The 15,728-nt window shown below is 40.1% G+C and overlaps 1 protein-coding gene across 3 annotated transcripts in view; it reads left to right on the forward strand.

Annotated features, from left to right (window-relative positions):
- The window catches only part of polr1a (RNA polymerase I subunit A), a 28,015-nt gene that overhangs the window by 1,533 nt on the left and 10,754 nt on the right, over positions 1 to 15,728 (forward strand). For all 3 annotated transcript variants that reach the window (XM_022751754.1, XM_022751755.1, XM_022751756.1), the window contains exons 5-28: positions 111 to 221; positions 397 to 482; positions 996 to 1,084; positions 1,338 to 1,418; positions 1,915 to 2,032; positions 2,216 to 2,360; positions 2,899 to 3,060; positions 3,225 to 3,347; positions 3,487 to 3,714; positions 3,838 to 3,945; positions 4,067 to 4,213; positions 4,713 to 4,904; positions 6,397 to 6,546; positions 6,790 to 6,973; positions 7,128 to 7,210; positions 8,135 to 8,293; positions 8,860 to 8,958; positions 9,166 to 9,318; positions 9,514 to 9,596; positions 9,905 to 10,070; positions 12,087 to 12,210; positions 13,125 to 13,225; positions 13,369 to 13,568; positions 15,115 to 15,282. In XM_022751754.1, coding sequence (XP_022607475.1) covers positions 111 to 221; positions 397 to 482; positions 996 to 1,084; positions 1,338 to 1,418; positions 1,915 to 2,032; positions 2,216 to 2,360; positions 2,899 to 3,060; positions 3,225 to 3,347; positions 3,487 to 3,714; positions 3,838 to 3,945; positions 4,067 to 4,213; positions 4,713 to 4,904; positions 6,397 to 6,546; positions 6,790 to 6,973; positions 7,128 to 7,210; positions 8,135 to 8,293; positions 8,860 to 8,958; positions 9,166 to 9,318; positions 9,514 to 9,596; positions 9,905 to 10,070; positions 12,087 to 12,210; positions 13,125 to 13,225; positions 13,369 to 13,568; positions 15,115 to 15,282 — 3,260 coding nt within the window. The remainder of the gene's footprint in view (positions 1 to 110; positions 222 to 396; positions 483 to 995; positions 1,085 to 1,337; positions 1,419 to 1,914; positions 2,033 to 2,215; positions 2,361 to 2,898; positions 3,061 to 3,224; positions 3,348 to 3,486; positions 3,715 to 3,837; positions 3,946 to 4,066; positions 4,214 to 4,712; positions 4,905 to 6,396; positions 6,547 to 6,789; positions 6,974 to 7,127; positions 7,211 to 8,134; positions 8,294 to 8,859; positions 8,959 to 9,165; positions 9,319 to 9,513; positions 9,597 to 9,904; positions 10,071 to 12,086; positions 12,211 to 13,124; positions 13,226 to 13,368; positions 13,569 to 15,114; positions 15,283 to 15,728) is intronic.

Below are 15,728 nucleotides of genomic sequence, written 5' to 3' on the forward strand. Positions count from 1 at the left end.
CTGAGGAGGGTTGCTCTACTGACTAATGGAGGTTAATGGTGTTGTGTAAATATGTGATCAGTTCTTTGCTTATAATTTATTTATGAATGTGTGTGAACTGTGTTTGTTAGTACTTGGAGGAGAATCCCAAAGCCTCTGGAGATGAGATTGAGCAGGTGCTTAAAGAGTTTACAGACACAGTACTCGGAGTGAACGCTGAAGATTCAGAGAGCACCAAACCAGTGAGTACACACTCTACACACAAGTACACAGACATGCGGAAGCGTTGACACTCAAATACAAACACATACACACAACTCAAATCAGTCTCTGACTTTTTAATATGATTTAAACCATTTTGTAATATACACTGATTTCAGCCGGACCAGGCTTAATGTGTTTTTGTGTGTTTTCCAGATTAAACATCTCGTTGAAAAGAAGAGCAGTCTGATAAATGACTTCTGGAGGATCCACATGAAAACTAGGAAATGTCCATGGTGCAGGTAACTGGATAAAAAATTACAAAACTTAATTCTCATTTAATTTAGGTCTGAGATAGTTTCTTAACCCTTAACCTTAACCTTAACCCTCTTGTGGAGCCGGCCGTACAGTACTCACAGATATTTATATTTATATTATATATATTATATATTATATAATATTATATATAATATTATATATATATGAAATAAATATATATGTAGTTGTATATAAATGTGGTGGTCTTGGTTTGAATATGTGTTGGACAATGAAACACTAAATTAGGAACTAAGTGATTGGCGTCTATGACCAAGGTGAATTAATCTGACCTCTATGCCTTGTTTTCTACATTCATAAACTAACAGAAAATGTCTGCCACTCTATTTGTGTTATATATGATTCTAATGGAATATGGAATCACCATTAGTGATTAGTGATTGATTATTTAGTAGCACAGTGATAATGTGTAGTATCTCTATACCTAGATGTTGTTAATAGTCGTGTGTGTGTGTGTGTGTGTGTGTGTGTGTGTGTAGGAGTGGCAGATTTGCAGTGCGTCGTGAGCACAACACCAAGCTGATTATCACAATGCCGTCAGGAGTACAGACCAGTGAAAGTACTGATGGTGAGTAATATATTTTTTTAATAAAGTGAGAATATCTTGTAATCTATGCAATTCATTATTGGGACAACAATTATTCATTATATAACATATTGTTAACTGCTGAGTGATGGAGTAATTTGTAGGAAAGAGCCTGTTTCTTTTTGTGGAGGTGGTGTATAACCTGTAACTCTACACCAACAGGGCAACCCTTGCCTATACATATGTACATACAATAAATAATTTTGACCTTGTTCTGCTTCATATCTCTTTGCAGAAGATCTGGTGGCTGGGAAGAGAGTCTACCTGACCGCTAGTACTGCCAGAGAACACACCAGCAAACTGTGGGAGAAAGAAGGTAGGTCAACAGTACCGTCCTCTGAGGGCTCCTTACCCTTACTGAAGATGAACATTTAAATAAAGTGTGGTCTCATTATATGGTTCACAGGACTTGAGTACTATCACATCTGAAAAGAAGCACATGAATAAACTGTAACATTTAAAAAATCATTAAAAACTGAATTATAGGTTGTAAATATCTAAAGATAGAATACGTAATAAAGATCTTGTACAGAATCATTTGTAATTGATGACATACCCTCTAGATTTAGTTTTACTATTGCTTATGTTTGTTTCTTACATTATTTTTATTGATTTACTACTTTTAACCTTTTTTTGAAGTGGTTTAAACCATTTTCAATAATGTGATATACATAATAATCACTTAAACATGTAATAATCACAGTTTTGTTTCCCTGGCATTTTTGAGAATTCAAAATAGGAAAAGAAACCATTTTGGTGACGAGAAGGAATAGTTTTCAAAATCTAATCCCTCTCTCCTCTTTTATTTCCAGGTTTCTTCCTGAAGTGTCTGTTCTCTGGGCTTGAGGAGGCCACGGCATCAAAGGAGGGAGAGAAAGGTTTCTATCCTGACCTCTTCTTCCTGGAGCTGTTGGTGGTCCCACCTTCCAGGTACAGCTTTTAATGTAAAACTAAAAATGTTAAAATTTCACAGCAAAGGTCCATATAATACTTTGTTTGAAATCAGAAGCAAAACATATGCGTACAACATAATTTGGTTTATATTGCTATGTAAGTAGAATTTATTTTCTGTGCTAATAGAGCCAAACACCAAATGTATGCTCTGCCTGTCAGGTATCGTCCAGTCAATCGACTGGGTGACCAGATGTTCACTAACGGTCAGACAGTCAACATGCAGGCTGTCATGAAGGACTGTGGAATCATAAGGAAACTTCTGGCTCTGATAGCCGGCGAGAAAAACACTCAGGAAGAAGAAGAGGTGAGATAATGTGATGACCTGTGATTCACGTATTAAAAGACATATCTGCACAAGTCCAGTCAAAGCGTCTTATTTCTGTGGTACAGTCAGACACATGGTGATTGTCGGTGTGTTACATTTCAACTGGATAGTTGGATTTTCCAAGATCCCAGTTGGAAATTTCAACTAGAACGCCCACTGAAGTCGGGTTAGTGACTCAGAAAGTTGGAATAACTTGACCAACCATGACCTCAAAATCCAAGATGGCTGCTCTGTGCGTCAACAAAAGTGAAAGCTGTTGTAATATACTGTTTATTAACACTTCTGGCTTATTTTTGTCTCATTAAATCAGTCGTACACACGGTACTGTCCAACTTCTATTTTTGGACATATGTGTAATGCGTTATTATTAACTAGTATTGCTAACAATAATAACAACAACAAGCAAGCTACAACTGGAATGCTATTGACTCAGGTGTGACGTCATTCCCAGCTCTGACATCTGACGTGCGAGGTAAATGAAAGGCAGCATTTGAAAAGAACTCATCGTCTTTTTCAGGCTGCTGAACAGACAGACCAGTCGTTCCTGTCGGGGATCCCTGGGCAGACATTGACAGATAAACTCTACAACATCTGGATCCGACTGCAGAGCCACGTCAACATCGTCTTTGACAGTGACATGGACAAAATGATGACAGAAAAATACCCTGGAATCAGACAGGTATCGCATCATACACAGTGTGACATGTTGTGTTGTTAATATTAGGTTACTATGTTTTTCCAGATACCTCTCACCATAGTATAACAATCTGTGACAGTGTAGCGGATCAGCATGTGACAGTGTAATCAACCTAACCTGGCTGATTGTCTCCTCTCCTCTGCCAGATCTTGGAGAAGAAGGACGGATTGTTCCGGAAACATATGATGGGCAAACGAGTGGACTATGCTGCACGATCTGTCATTTGTCCAGACATGTACATAGGGACCAACGAGATAGGAATACCTATGGTACGTCTGACTCTGATGGATTTTTCCCTATGAGAAAGAGTGGCTAACTTTCTTGTAGAATGAAGAACATGAATAACCAGAGCTTGAAGTTTGAGCCAGAATTAAACAAACTCTGTGTCTCTTTTGTGTTTTTGTGCAGGTGTTTGCCACCAAGCTGACCTACCCTCAGCCCGTCACTCCGTGGAATGTAAAGGAGCTCCGCCAGGCCGTTCTTAATGGACCGAACGTTCACCCCGGGGCTTCCATGGTGATAAACGAGGATGGTAGGAGAACCATCTTATCGGCTTCCAGCCTCGCACAGAGAGAAGCGGTTGCCAAGCAACTGCTGACGCCCTGTCCTGGTCCCCATAAGATGCCAATGAAGATAGTGAGTTCAGTACTCTGGTTGTACACTTAAAGATACAAAACCTTGTGGTCCCTGCAGTGTGAGTTAACTTTTTACTGTCAGTGGTATAACTCTTCACTCTACTGTTTTTTTTCGTGTCTCCAGGTGAATCGTCATATAAAGAATGGAGATGTTTTGTTACTCAACAGACAACCAACTCTGCACAGACCCTCCATACAAGCTCATTCTGCCCGCATCCTCCCAGGAGAGAAGGTGAGAGCTCATCGCTCCAGGCTGATTTGTTTATTGTGATTTATTATATGAGCACAGTGGAAGTTGTATTTAAATATATGATAACTACATTTTTTTACGTTATCTCTGCTTGATGTTACAGGTTTTAAGGCTCCACTATGCCAACTGCAAGGCATACAATGCTGACTTTGATGGAGACGAGATGAATGCTCACTTCCCTCAGAGTGAGCTGGGCAGAGCGGAGGCCTACATGTTAGTCAGCACCGACCAGCAGTACCTCGTCCCCAAGGTGGGTATATACACACTGCAGGTGCGGGACTTTCATGTGACACTGCACAGTAGCTAATGTAATCGGTTAGCGATCGGACATTACTACAAAACTGAGGATTTATTGTTTTTATTTTGTTGTTTTTTATTGTTTTGTTGTCTTCCAAAATGTGTTGGTTGAGTTTTAAGTTTTTTTAAGATGTGTAATTTGTTCGTCTAGTCATATAGCAGTTACATTTATACTATTTAATTAAATGCAGATATGTATTTCAGTCTCAAGCTGTAGGGTGATTTAAATGCTCTGTCAGAGTTCACATTCACCAGTAAGTGACAGTAAACATGAGGAAACAGCACACAGGTGATCAAAAATTATTAAGTACTCGTTCTCTATATTGTTGAGCACTGGTCCAATTCACACTGGGAAGCCATTTTTTTAGTTTTGTAGCTTATATATTCTTTCACATGCACTCACAGAGGGAGCGCTCAAGTATTTCTTCTTCTCTCTCCCTCTCTCTGTTTAGGATGGTAAACCTTTAGCAGGGCTGATCCAGGACCATATGGTGTCAGGGACGAGAATGACGATACGAGGCTGTTTCTTCACCCGAGACCAGTACACTGAGTTGGTGTACAGAGGACTGACCGACAAACCAGGCAGAGTTAAACTGCTGCCGCCGGCCATACTCCGACCACAGCAGCTGTGGACAGGAAAGCAGGTGAATGAACTTGTGTCGTTTTGGTCCCTGTTTCAGTAAAAACTCTTTAGCTTGGCTTAGCTTGAAGATAAATAAAAGTAATAATAAGTCTGTTTAGCCCAAATTTTGAAGTTAGAATTTCCCTATGTTCAGATACAGAAACATGAATGCGTTGAATTTAATGTGTAGTGTGAACACCACAATTTAGATTTTACTCTCGTTGATAAGGGGGCACCAGTCCTCAGGGAGGACAACAATGAATTATTTCATTGATTAATGTGATCAATCTCATATCAGAAACCGTAACTTCTCGATTCAATGGATCTCCAGTCTCTACGTCAAAAGGATACAACAGGACAACAACTGGGTGTAAATAAAGGAGTTTATTAACTAAACTACTATCTACAGAGTAAATGCAAGGTGTAATAATCATAAAGATGAAAATAATAATGAAATGAGCAGTGTGATGAGTTGGCAATGGTGGGAGAGAATATGTTATGGCTATACACTATGACTATACAGCTAATGATACTACATCTACGAATTCGGTTTGATGATTAAATATTGCTATATTTCAACGTCAACCCAGTCATGAGCAGAGTGTTAAGTTCCTACTGTGAGTTGCGCTGTAGTTGGAGACCCTCGGCTGGAACCCAGGTGGCTGTGGTTGCCGTGGTAACCCCAGAGATGCAGGATCTAGGTGGATTCTCCTGGAGGCCGTGTCTCGTTATCACGATGACGGATTCTGCCGGTGTCTCAGCGATTCAGCTCTGGTGGAGTTTGCCAGGAGACTTTCTGTCTCGTGGCACTCTTGATTTCTGCTCGGCTTCTCTGCATGTTACATTTCAACCATTCTAGGATAGAAATATGGGGATTGACTTATTACATAGAAACAACACATGCTTTACAGAAAAGTTAGATATTTAATTATATATTCTTCCTCGGATCTGTGTCTGTGAAGAGTGGTCTGCTGGTCACTACCCAGGGTTGGAACGTGGGTTGTAGTTTATGACTCTAAAGAGGCACAGAACAAAAGGGGGAAAGACTAGTTTGTGTGTGTGTGTGTGTGTGTGTTCATGCACAGCACAGAGAGGCCAGGATTCACACCTTTAGTGATAATCAGTCCTTTTTGTTTTACTTTTGTGTATAAGAAACAAAGAAATATCAATAGACAGAGTTGCATTGTTACGGACTGGAAATTTTGCCTATATTCTCCAGTTTGCCTAGTGTCCTCTGGAGCTGACCATATTTGATCCATGGTCTGGTTGTGTATCCCTCTGGCATGCTAACAGCTCGTCTGTTTGTGAGATAAGGGTCCTTTGTCTCTGCTTCCTATCAATTTGATAGTTTGATGGTGGGAAGAGTAACAAAGTGTCAATTTCGGGTCATAACTCTGCAGTCCTTACAATGAATTTTAATGGCTTGTGACTGATGCCAGACCAGGTATGTACGCTACGAATGTCTCTGCAAGCTCAGTTATACTATTGTGTCAATAATCTGATATATCTCGTAGGTGGTGTCTACGCTCCTGCTGAATGTTATCCCACGGAAAGCAGTGCCTCTCAACCTGGTTGGCAAATCAAAAATCCCCAGCAAAGCGTGGATCCAGGACCCCCCACGTGCTGCTCCGGGATACAAACCTGACAGCATGTGTGACTCACAGGTACACAAGGATTTCCCCTTCCAATCCAAATCGACGTCTCAGCATAGATACAGCTTGATTCGAACTCATGCGTCATTTTGTTTTTGTTTGGCATACTGAAACTTGTCTCCATGAGAATGAAATAAATTACTAAAAAAAAAGATTTTTGAAACAAGCATGGACAGCAAACTGGGTAAAGCAAGGGGTAGAAGTATTCATATTTCAGGCAAAGTCCAAACTCTCCCCTTTTTCTTTGTTTCCCAGGTGGTGATTCGCCAGGGGGAGCTGTTGGTGGGGGTTTTAGACAAAGCTCACTATGGCTCCTCAGCCTACGGTCTGGTCCACTGCTGCTATGAGCTGTACGGAGGAGAGACCAGCGGCAAACTGCTCAGCTGTCTGGCTCGACTCTTCACTGCCTACTTGCAGCTATACAGAGGCTTCACTCTGGGTAAGAACCCAGATACAGTAAATATGAGACACACGCCTGACACTGAAATATTACAGACAGGCACAATCAGCTTAAATCTGTCAGCTGCTGTGTGTAATTCACTGAAGATAGAAGATGAGTGTCATGTTTAAGCCCTATTTGTCTGCGTGTGTAGGTGTGGAGGACATTCTGGTGAAACCGGGTGCCAATAAGCAGAGGAAGAAAATCATTCAAAAATCACTAACGATCGGCACCAAAGTGAGTTTGAGCACAAGCTCGTTCTGCTGAAATTGAAAGCCTGATGTTGTTTTGATTATTGACGTTAAATCTATTAAACGTAAATACATAGAGCGCCTTCATTAAGGCACAATTTTTGTGTTTATCAATAAAAGACGTGACGAATAGTCCACAGTAAATGAGTGTTTAGAAAGATTGCAGCCTTGTCAAATTCAGTGCCTCCTCCTCAGTGGATGCCACTGGCCAAAATGGCTGCCACAGTGAAGGTGTAGTTCATGGGCCCCACGGTGCTTCAACATCGCCACTGGGGATAAATATGTACTACACACAGACATAAACTGCTACAGTCAAAGAGCACTATTATGCTGTCATGACTGATTGCTGGAGTCTTAACTATATTACCTTCAGCCTCTCCAATAAACAGAAACTTTCAATTCAAAACTTTCTGCCACAGTGGGCCTCATGCAAAATCTTTTTCTAAATCTCTTATTTTTTTGTGAGGTTTTCTGATGCAAATGCTCCAAAACAATTAGAAAATATTAATAGAAGGCTATAGCTACCAATGATGTTTGAACAGAGCACAGCTTTACTGTGACAGAAATAAAAAAAGAAATTAGACACTAAAAAACATCTTTCTAAAGTTAAGTGTCCTTAGCTAATATGGGATGTGACAGCTGCAGAGGTTTAATACAAGAGAATACAAATACAGGAAGCTATGATGATGGTAATGTGCTGAACTGAATATACATTTAGCATTAAGTTTCTTTTGGTTATATTATTTTTGTTGAGTTTGTTTGAGTTATTCTTACATTAGGCCCAATATCATCGAATTCATCGAAACTACCACTAATTGTTTCAAATTCCACACATCGTGGCTTTAAAAACAACCTAAAATGAAATAATCTTCAGTGGAAAGGGGTAAATTAATTGTTCCTTGTTTTTCAGGCCCTCCAGGCAGCCTTCAACCTGCCCTCCAACGTGGATCAAGCTGAGGCTCAGAGCCGCTGGCAGGACGCTCACCTCAACCCAGACCAGAGAGACTTCAGCATGGCCGACCACAAGTTCAAAGAAGTGGCCAACCAAGTGAACAATGACATCAACAAGGTCACTATTACTACTGGTACCAACACTACTGCAACTGCTGACAGTCAGTACAGTGAACATTACTCATGTTGGAACACTTTGTGAAATGGAATAGACATTTCCACCACAGAAGCTTTCACAGGGGATCATGAACTTTTTGTGGAAATGAGTATAGTTCCTGACTTCCACTCAGTCCGTTCCAAAAACAAGAATGTCCCTGATCCATGGAAAGTACTTTGAACGATGTGTGTGTCGTAATTATTCACATGTGGTGAAAATGCATGCAGACGGTCTCTACAGCTCCTAGTCCAGCTCCTGAGTTTGGTTCCTGTGATTCATAGTTCCTGATTGAAGAAGTCAGTTGATCTATGTACTTTAACGTCCTGTTGGCTCCTGTACTGACATCTTTTCATCAGTCATGGTCACTTACAGAGCAGCTTGCAACTTTTGTGTCACGTGATTTCTTCTCATTTTCTGTCAGCTTTCTTTTCTTTTCTTCCAAAGATGAATGAAATAGAAATTGATATTTTTTCGAAAGTAATGCATGTGGTCAGACATGATGAAAATACTGTCTTGTGTGTCCATAGGTGTGTATGCCCATCGGACTCCACACATCTTTCCCAGACAACAACCTTCAGCTGATGGTCCAGTCAGGTGCCAAGGGATCTACTGTTAACACCATGCAGGTAAACCCCCCCCCATCACCACACACACGCACACACACACACACACATATACACCAACATGCCCAATTTAAGATACACTAAAACACACTTTTATACACACAATAAAATGCAATCTACCACACACACTCACAGTAAAGAGATGTGAGCCTCATGCAGACTGCCACACACACACACACACAACTCACTAACTCACTAACTGTGTTTCAGATTTCGTGTCTGCTAGGTCAGATCGAGTTGGAGGGCCGTAGGCCTCCACTGATGCCCTCTGGGAAATTCTTGCCATGCTTCCAACCATATGACCCTGCACCTGGGGCTGGAGGCTTTGTCTCTGGAAGATTCCTCACAGGCATCAAACCACAGGTACATGAAGAGAGCTGTGAGTGTGTCTGAGTTGTGTAGAGGATTTGTTTTAAAAGCTGCTTTTCCAAAGTAACTCTTGCAAGTCTTTTAAATGAGAATGACTTTTTAACTTAAGCTCTTTCAGAGGTTTTACAAGACTCTCGTTTCATCATGATACCTTTTCTTCCTTGTCTGTGTTTAATCTGTTGTGTTCAGGAGTTTTTCTTCCACTGTATGGCTGGCAGAGAAGGACTGGTCGACACAGCTGTGAAAACCTCTAGATCAGGATACCTGCAAAGGTAGTGTAAACTTCACTGCTCAATGAACCAGAAAAGATTTGCAGTTGTCTTGGTATATTTTAGTCACAGCAACCCTGTAAAGCCCACTCAACTCCTGGAAGTATTATTACTTTTGACTCAAACACACTGACAAGTTAAGTACAGAAAGATATTTTGTACCAAAATTCAGATGATTCACGAAGGAAACTCTGCTTCAACATGGCTCTGGCATTTGTGGAATTGTTCATTTAAATTTTAGTAGTGCAAAATACACCCTCAGCCTCACTTATCTTTTTCTTCTATCCTCCCTCACATTCTCTCCTCTGCAGATGTGTCATAAAGCATCTGGAGGGTTTGGTAGTGCAGTACGATCTAACAGTGAGAGACAGCGATGGATCTGTGGTCCAGTTCCTGTACGGTGAAGATGGGCTGGATATCCCCAAGACTCAGTTCCTGCAGCCAAGACAATTCCCCTTCATAGAGGACAACTATGAGGTAAAACACCAACATAGCCTCGTGAACATGTTGTAAATAATTACGTGTATATAAATAATGCTGATGGAACTTTAGGCAGTGAGAAAATGATTATATACATTTTGTATGTATATACGTAGTTTGTTTGAATGTCTGATGTTGTTGTCTTATTTTGGCTTTTTACCTTGACACCCTCACAGGTGCACCACACGTTATTCAAACAAATAATCATGGGGAGAACATATTGGGATTATTTTAGCTGTGGTTTAGGAAGTGTAACTGAGGTCTAAAACATGAAGCTACATGAAAAATTATCATTTATAACAGGGGTTTTCAACATCTGACAACGTGGGCCCCTCTTCAGGAAGGGTCGAGAGAGCTGTCCCATCTGAGACCCCCTTTTTTATCATTGATTTGGGAAAGAGCGACCTGGAGTTCCCATAATGTGGAGGCTAACTTTAGGATTGTGTCTTTTTAGTCTGTATTTGGTGACATTTTGGCAAATTGGTTAGCTATTTGCAGTGCATTCGTGTACTTCCAGACAAGTATCACTGGATTACATTGATACTAAATTAAACTTTAAAACATAAAACGGAGTTCTGGAGCTAGAAGCAGCATCTTTTTTATGATTTCTAAGCAGATTTATGTATTTTCATTCACAATGGACATCTGAGATAATGATGTCCTCTCAGTTTGTCGGATAATCTGTTACCAGGCAGATCCCCCAACTTTTGCTGTGACCTGCGCTGTGTGACCACTGTACCACAGCATATCGAGCTGATTGACGTGCTGCATGCATGATGTAAATCAGGCAGTCAGTGGTTCATGTGAAACAGAGCACTATGGAGTCAACTGACAACTTGAAAAAACTTGGGGGGGAAGTTGTGGTGAGTCGAGGCTGTCATGACATGTCAGCAGCACAGGAGTCATCCAAAAACCCATTAGACATTAGCGTTTAGTAGCTTATTTTCTTAGTGGATCTGTGTTTTTCTCTGCTCACCGCATCTTTCTCACCTTTTTCACCCCTGACCAGTTTGCATGCCTGCTGATGACAACAGCAACAGCCCCATGAGGATTAGTCAATTAGTCCACAGAAGATGGTGAATTCACATTTAAAAGATTGCAGCCTTGTCAAATTCAGTGCCTCCTCCTCATTGGATGCTACTGGCCAAAATGGCTGCTACAGTGAAAGTGTGGTTCATGGGCCCCGCTGCTCTCCAGCGTGGCTGCTGGGGATAAATATGTACTACACACATGAGCTACAGCCAGGTGACAGTGTGCCTAAAGACTGGAAGTAGGGGGAAACAGCTAGCCTAGCTCTCTCCAAAGTAAAAAACAAAAACATGCCTACCAGAAGGTCTAAAACTCACTAATTAACTTGATGATTCTTGAAACAGTTACAGCAGGTAACTACCTCTGAATCTACAAATAGCCTTTTTACATTTTGCCTTTTTGTAGGGATTAAACAAGATGATTCGTCTGCATTAGAAGTGCTTCTGTAAATTAGCCGGCTCTAGTCCGTTCTTAACATGAAGACATGACCGTGATATTCATGTAAATCTCTTTGCTAGATAAGTGTATTTCCCAGAATGTTGAACATACTTTGATAATACCAATCTTGACAATTTTGTGTCTTAAATGTGGCTTAGCTGAATGTATCCCTTCTGTTAAAGCACATTTTACTTTATCTTCCTACTCAGAAAAGCCCATAGTGTCACATAATTACAAAAAATATTTGTACATTTTTTATTTTCCAGTAAGAAGTATCTTATGTAGAAGTAGAATGGATCAATGATACACTGTTTGTGCACTTCAGCGTGACACACTCTGACACACTTTCCACTTTCCCTCCCTAACCAATGTTTGTTTTTGGTGTTGGTGAAACTGTTGACCTTGTGCTTTCTCACAGTTGAAGCTTTTTCTTTTAGCACATAGATTAGAAGCTCTAGTGTTTGAATAACACATTAATAACCACACGGCTCCCCACAGAGCTGAACAGTCGAAGGGAAACAACCATGTATGTGCTTTGCCTGTTAGGTCATCCAGAGGTCCCAGGGCCTGGACAAGGTTTTGGCACGTTTGGACCCTCAGACCGCCAGTCAACACTTTGCAGCCATCCAGCGCTGGAAAGCAAAGAGAGAGAATGCAGGTCCACGGAGAGGTACATAACAACATGTGTCAAGGCAGTGAAATGTTCTCACATCTTCAGTTGCTCAAACCACTGATAATCAGTTTAATCAGATTTATTATCATTTGTTGACTAAAATCTAAATAGTTTTTGTCTTAAGTCTTTTTCAAAGTTTGAGGCTATATTAAAGGTGAAGATTTTTATCATTAACCCTCTTGTTAGAGTTCAGTATTGAGCAAGAGTGATTGTGGTTTCACTGCCTTTTTAAGTTATGTAAGAAATCCGTGGATGTGCTCAGCAGAAAATCAACAGCCCATGAAATAATTTAACTTGAATGTATGATCAAGTGTATGATGTGCGGAAAGTAGGAGCAAATAACACAATAAGATGAAACTGGTTATTCTGCTCTACATAATCATTTTAATCGAAGAAAAATAGTATTTGAATTTAAATATTTTTAATTACATAAATAGGTTTCAGTGATAGACATTGTTTTCTACTGCCTCATCTTTGATGGTTTATTTTTGTTCTGGAAAAACTGTAAGAGAAGTTGTGGTATTTTTTTCAGCCTTGAACGTCAGCAGATTTTTCAGACTATCACCAGTTAGAAGGTTAGAACAACCTACATGAAGTAATTTTATGAACTCTCCAGGCTTCTCTTATCTTTATGATAGTGGCTGGACAGTGAAGAGAGATTTCAGTGAGTAAATCAAACTTAAATTTGGGGCGACAAAAACATGATTTTTAAAATGAGGGAGGCTTGTTCCTCCACTACTACAATTAGTGGCCCCCTCCAACACAAAGTAGATTTCTAGTACATCACCTGTATTAGAGGATCATTGGATCAGGACAATTAAGTGAAACGTTAACGAGACATATTAACATTGCTTTTGTGAATATATACCATGTAATGTTTGTGTGTATTTGTGTGTTTTAATCTGTGTCAGGAGCGTTCCTGTTGTTTTCCCAGAAGAAGTTGGCCAAACTAAAACAGACTGAGCAAACAACACAGTCAGATGTCAATGGCAGAAATGCTGTCATGCTGCAGGTATTTATGCACAGAAAAGTTAAAGTGTACAAAGCATCGGTCAGATTTGGCACCAGACTCTGTTCCTGCAGCCTTAGTGCAAACAGTCCTTATCTCCAGCCTAGTGTAACCAAACTGTAACTTAAACTGTGCTCCCTCCGCAGGTTGCACAGCAGTGGCACTCTCTGGATGAAGCTAGCAGATTAAAATACAGCAGGAAGTCCTCTCGCTGCCCTGAGCCCTCGCTCGGCTCGTTTAGGCCAGATGTCTGCTTCGGATCAGTGTCTGAAACCTTTCATGACATCACAGAGAAATATCTGCAGAACAGAGGCAGCATGAGTAAAGACACGCTAGACACCCACAGGTACTGAACGTGAGCGTTTTCACATGGGTAAAGAAATTTCTACATTGTAACATTTAATGCAATTTTATGAAGCCAGAAAATCAAAGAAAATACTTTACCTTTGCATATGAGGATTTTTAGTATTCTGCTTTTGTGAGCTCTTCTGGTCCTCAGCAAGACAATAAGGTCAAGGGATCGATGGAAAAAGGCCTCAGGCTTTTACTTGATTTGACTAATTTGACTAGCTGCTGCTCACAGTCCAGCCCATTAAATGGTCTCATTTTAAATAACTCAAATTTGTGGGAAAGGTTCATCGCCACAGGGCATAGTGTCTGACACTGCAGGTGTGCGTGTTTTTAGGATTAAACGGAGGATATTACTACATTTGATGCATTAATTCAGCTTAAATATATGTATGTATTTATGCAGGCTTAAATCTACCATTTACACATGAACCACTTAAATAAATAAATGAGACAAATTTCAGTAGTCCTCCTGTGGTGAAAGCGTAACAATACATAAAATAATGATACAACACCTTCATCTGAATGTGAAAACAGGCCAGTAACTCCCAAAACTGAAAGAATATGATAAATAAAATAAAATCCTCATTTAGTCGACCACCGCACTGTATTTGTTTCTTAAAGCTAGACATAAATTCAACTTTTAATATAGTTCAGTTGCTACACAACACTTTCCCCACTTCACAAGTTATCATACACCTACCATCGCCGTCCTTATTTTGTTTTATCCAACCACAGCTTCTGTGGAACCAAGCTAAAAAAACAAAACAAGCAATGTGCTTTAAGAGAGCACATGATTCTTGTCACAGACAGGTTTAAATCCTAATCCACAGCTAAGTGAATGACAACAGCAACAGCCCCATGTGGATTAGTCCACAGCTGATGGTGAATTGATGTTGAAAAGATTGCAGCCTTGTCAAATTCAGTGCCTCCTCCTCAGTGGATGCCACTGGCCAAAATGGCTGCCACAGTGAAGGTGTGGTTCATGGGCCCCGCTGTTCTCAAACATGGCTGCTGGGGATAAATATGTACTACACACAAACAGTAAGTGGCATGAGCTAAGCTAGTTTTACACTGCAGTTTCCATGACAAATACCCAACTGTTTGGTGTCTTTTATTGTCTTTAAATATAGAAGTAATTAATAGTAGCATCAAATACTCAAGAGTAAATATCCCCTTTACACATGATCAATTCTATAAATACATGAGATTAATTTCGACACGGCAGTCTTGTAGTGCTGAAAACATAACAATAGATAAAATTACGTTTCTTTCCTCATTCAGTCGATCGCTGCACTGTTTGTTTCCTAAAGCCAGAAACAAATTAAGCTTGTAATTTAGTGCCGTTACTACACAACACTTGCAGAACATTCACAAGGTGTTTTTTAATATTTTAACCAGTGTGACAAGACAATTGACAACATCACAATACAATAATGATTCCTGATAAATAAAAAAACCTATTTATATATGTGTCTCTACCTGTTGTGTCTTGTTGAGAGGTTGATTTTACTCATCATCCTTCTCTCTCTGTGTGTCCTCAGCCTTCGCCAGCTGTTGTACTATAAATGGCAGCGTTCACTGTGTGATCCAGGTGAAGCGGTTGGTCTGCTGGCAGCTCAGTCCATAGGTGAGCCCTCCACGCAGATGACCCTCAACACCTTCCACTTTGCTGGCAGAGGAGAGATGAACGTCACTTTGGGAATACCTCGGTAATGTCACCTCCTCCCTCCTTATTTACCTTTTTTATGTGGATATTAACAGATCATTCAGAGCATACATATTCAATTTCAACTTCAGCCTTTATTATTATGTATTATATTAAACTCACTGTTAATAAAACTATAAACATAGAGCACTTTTCTGACCCATTAGCAGTGAGCATATATAGCATATATTTCAGGCAAGCATGACTAGCACACATGCTGCATATAGTGGCGTTGGGTTAAAGCATAACAAATATGAAATATTTTTACCTCTCTCTGCATTGTTTGGGGCTTTGGTTAATGTCTAAGTCAATTAACTAAACACAATTTTCTGATGCACCTTTTTATTGTGCACTACTCTTTCGAATTCTCCACAAAGTTTTTAAAGTTAAATTAGTGAAAATAGAATACGTTTTTTTCTGAGAAACCAGTGTCCATATTGTAGATGTACT

This window comes from Seriola dumerili, unplaced genomic scaffold (assembly GCF_002260705.1).
Source record: "Seriola dumerili isolate Sdu_G_001 unplaced genomic scaffold, Sdu_1.0 BDQW01000161.1, whole genome shotgun sequence".
Lineage (NCBI taxonomy): Eukaryota > Metazoa > Chordata > Actinopteri > Carangiformes > Carangidae > Seriola > Seriola dumerili.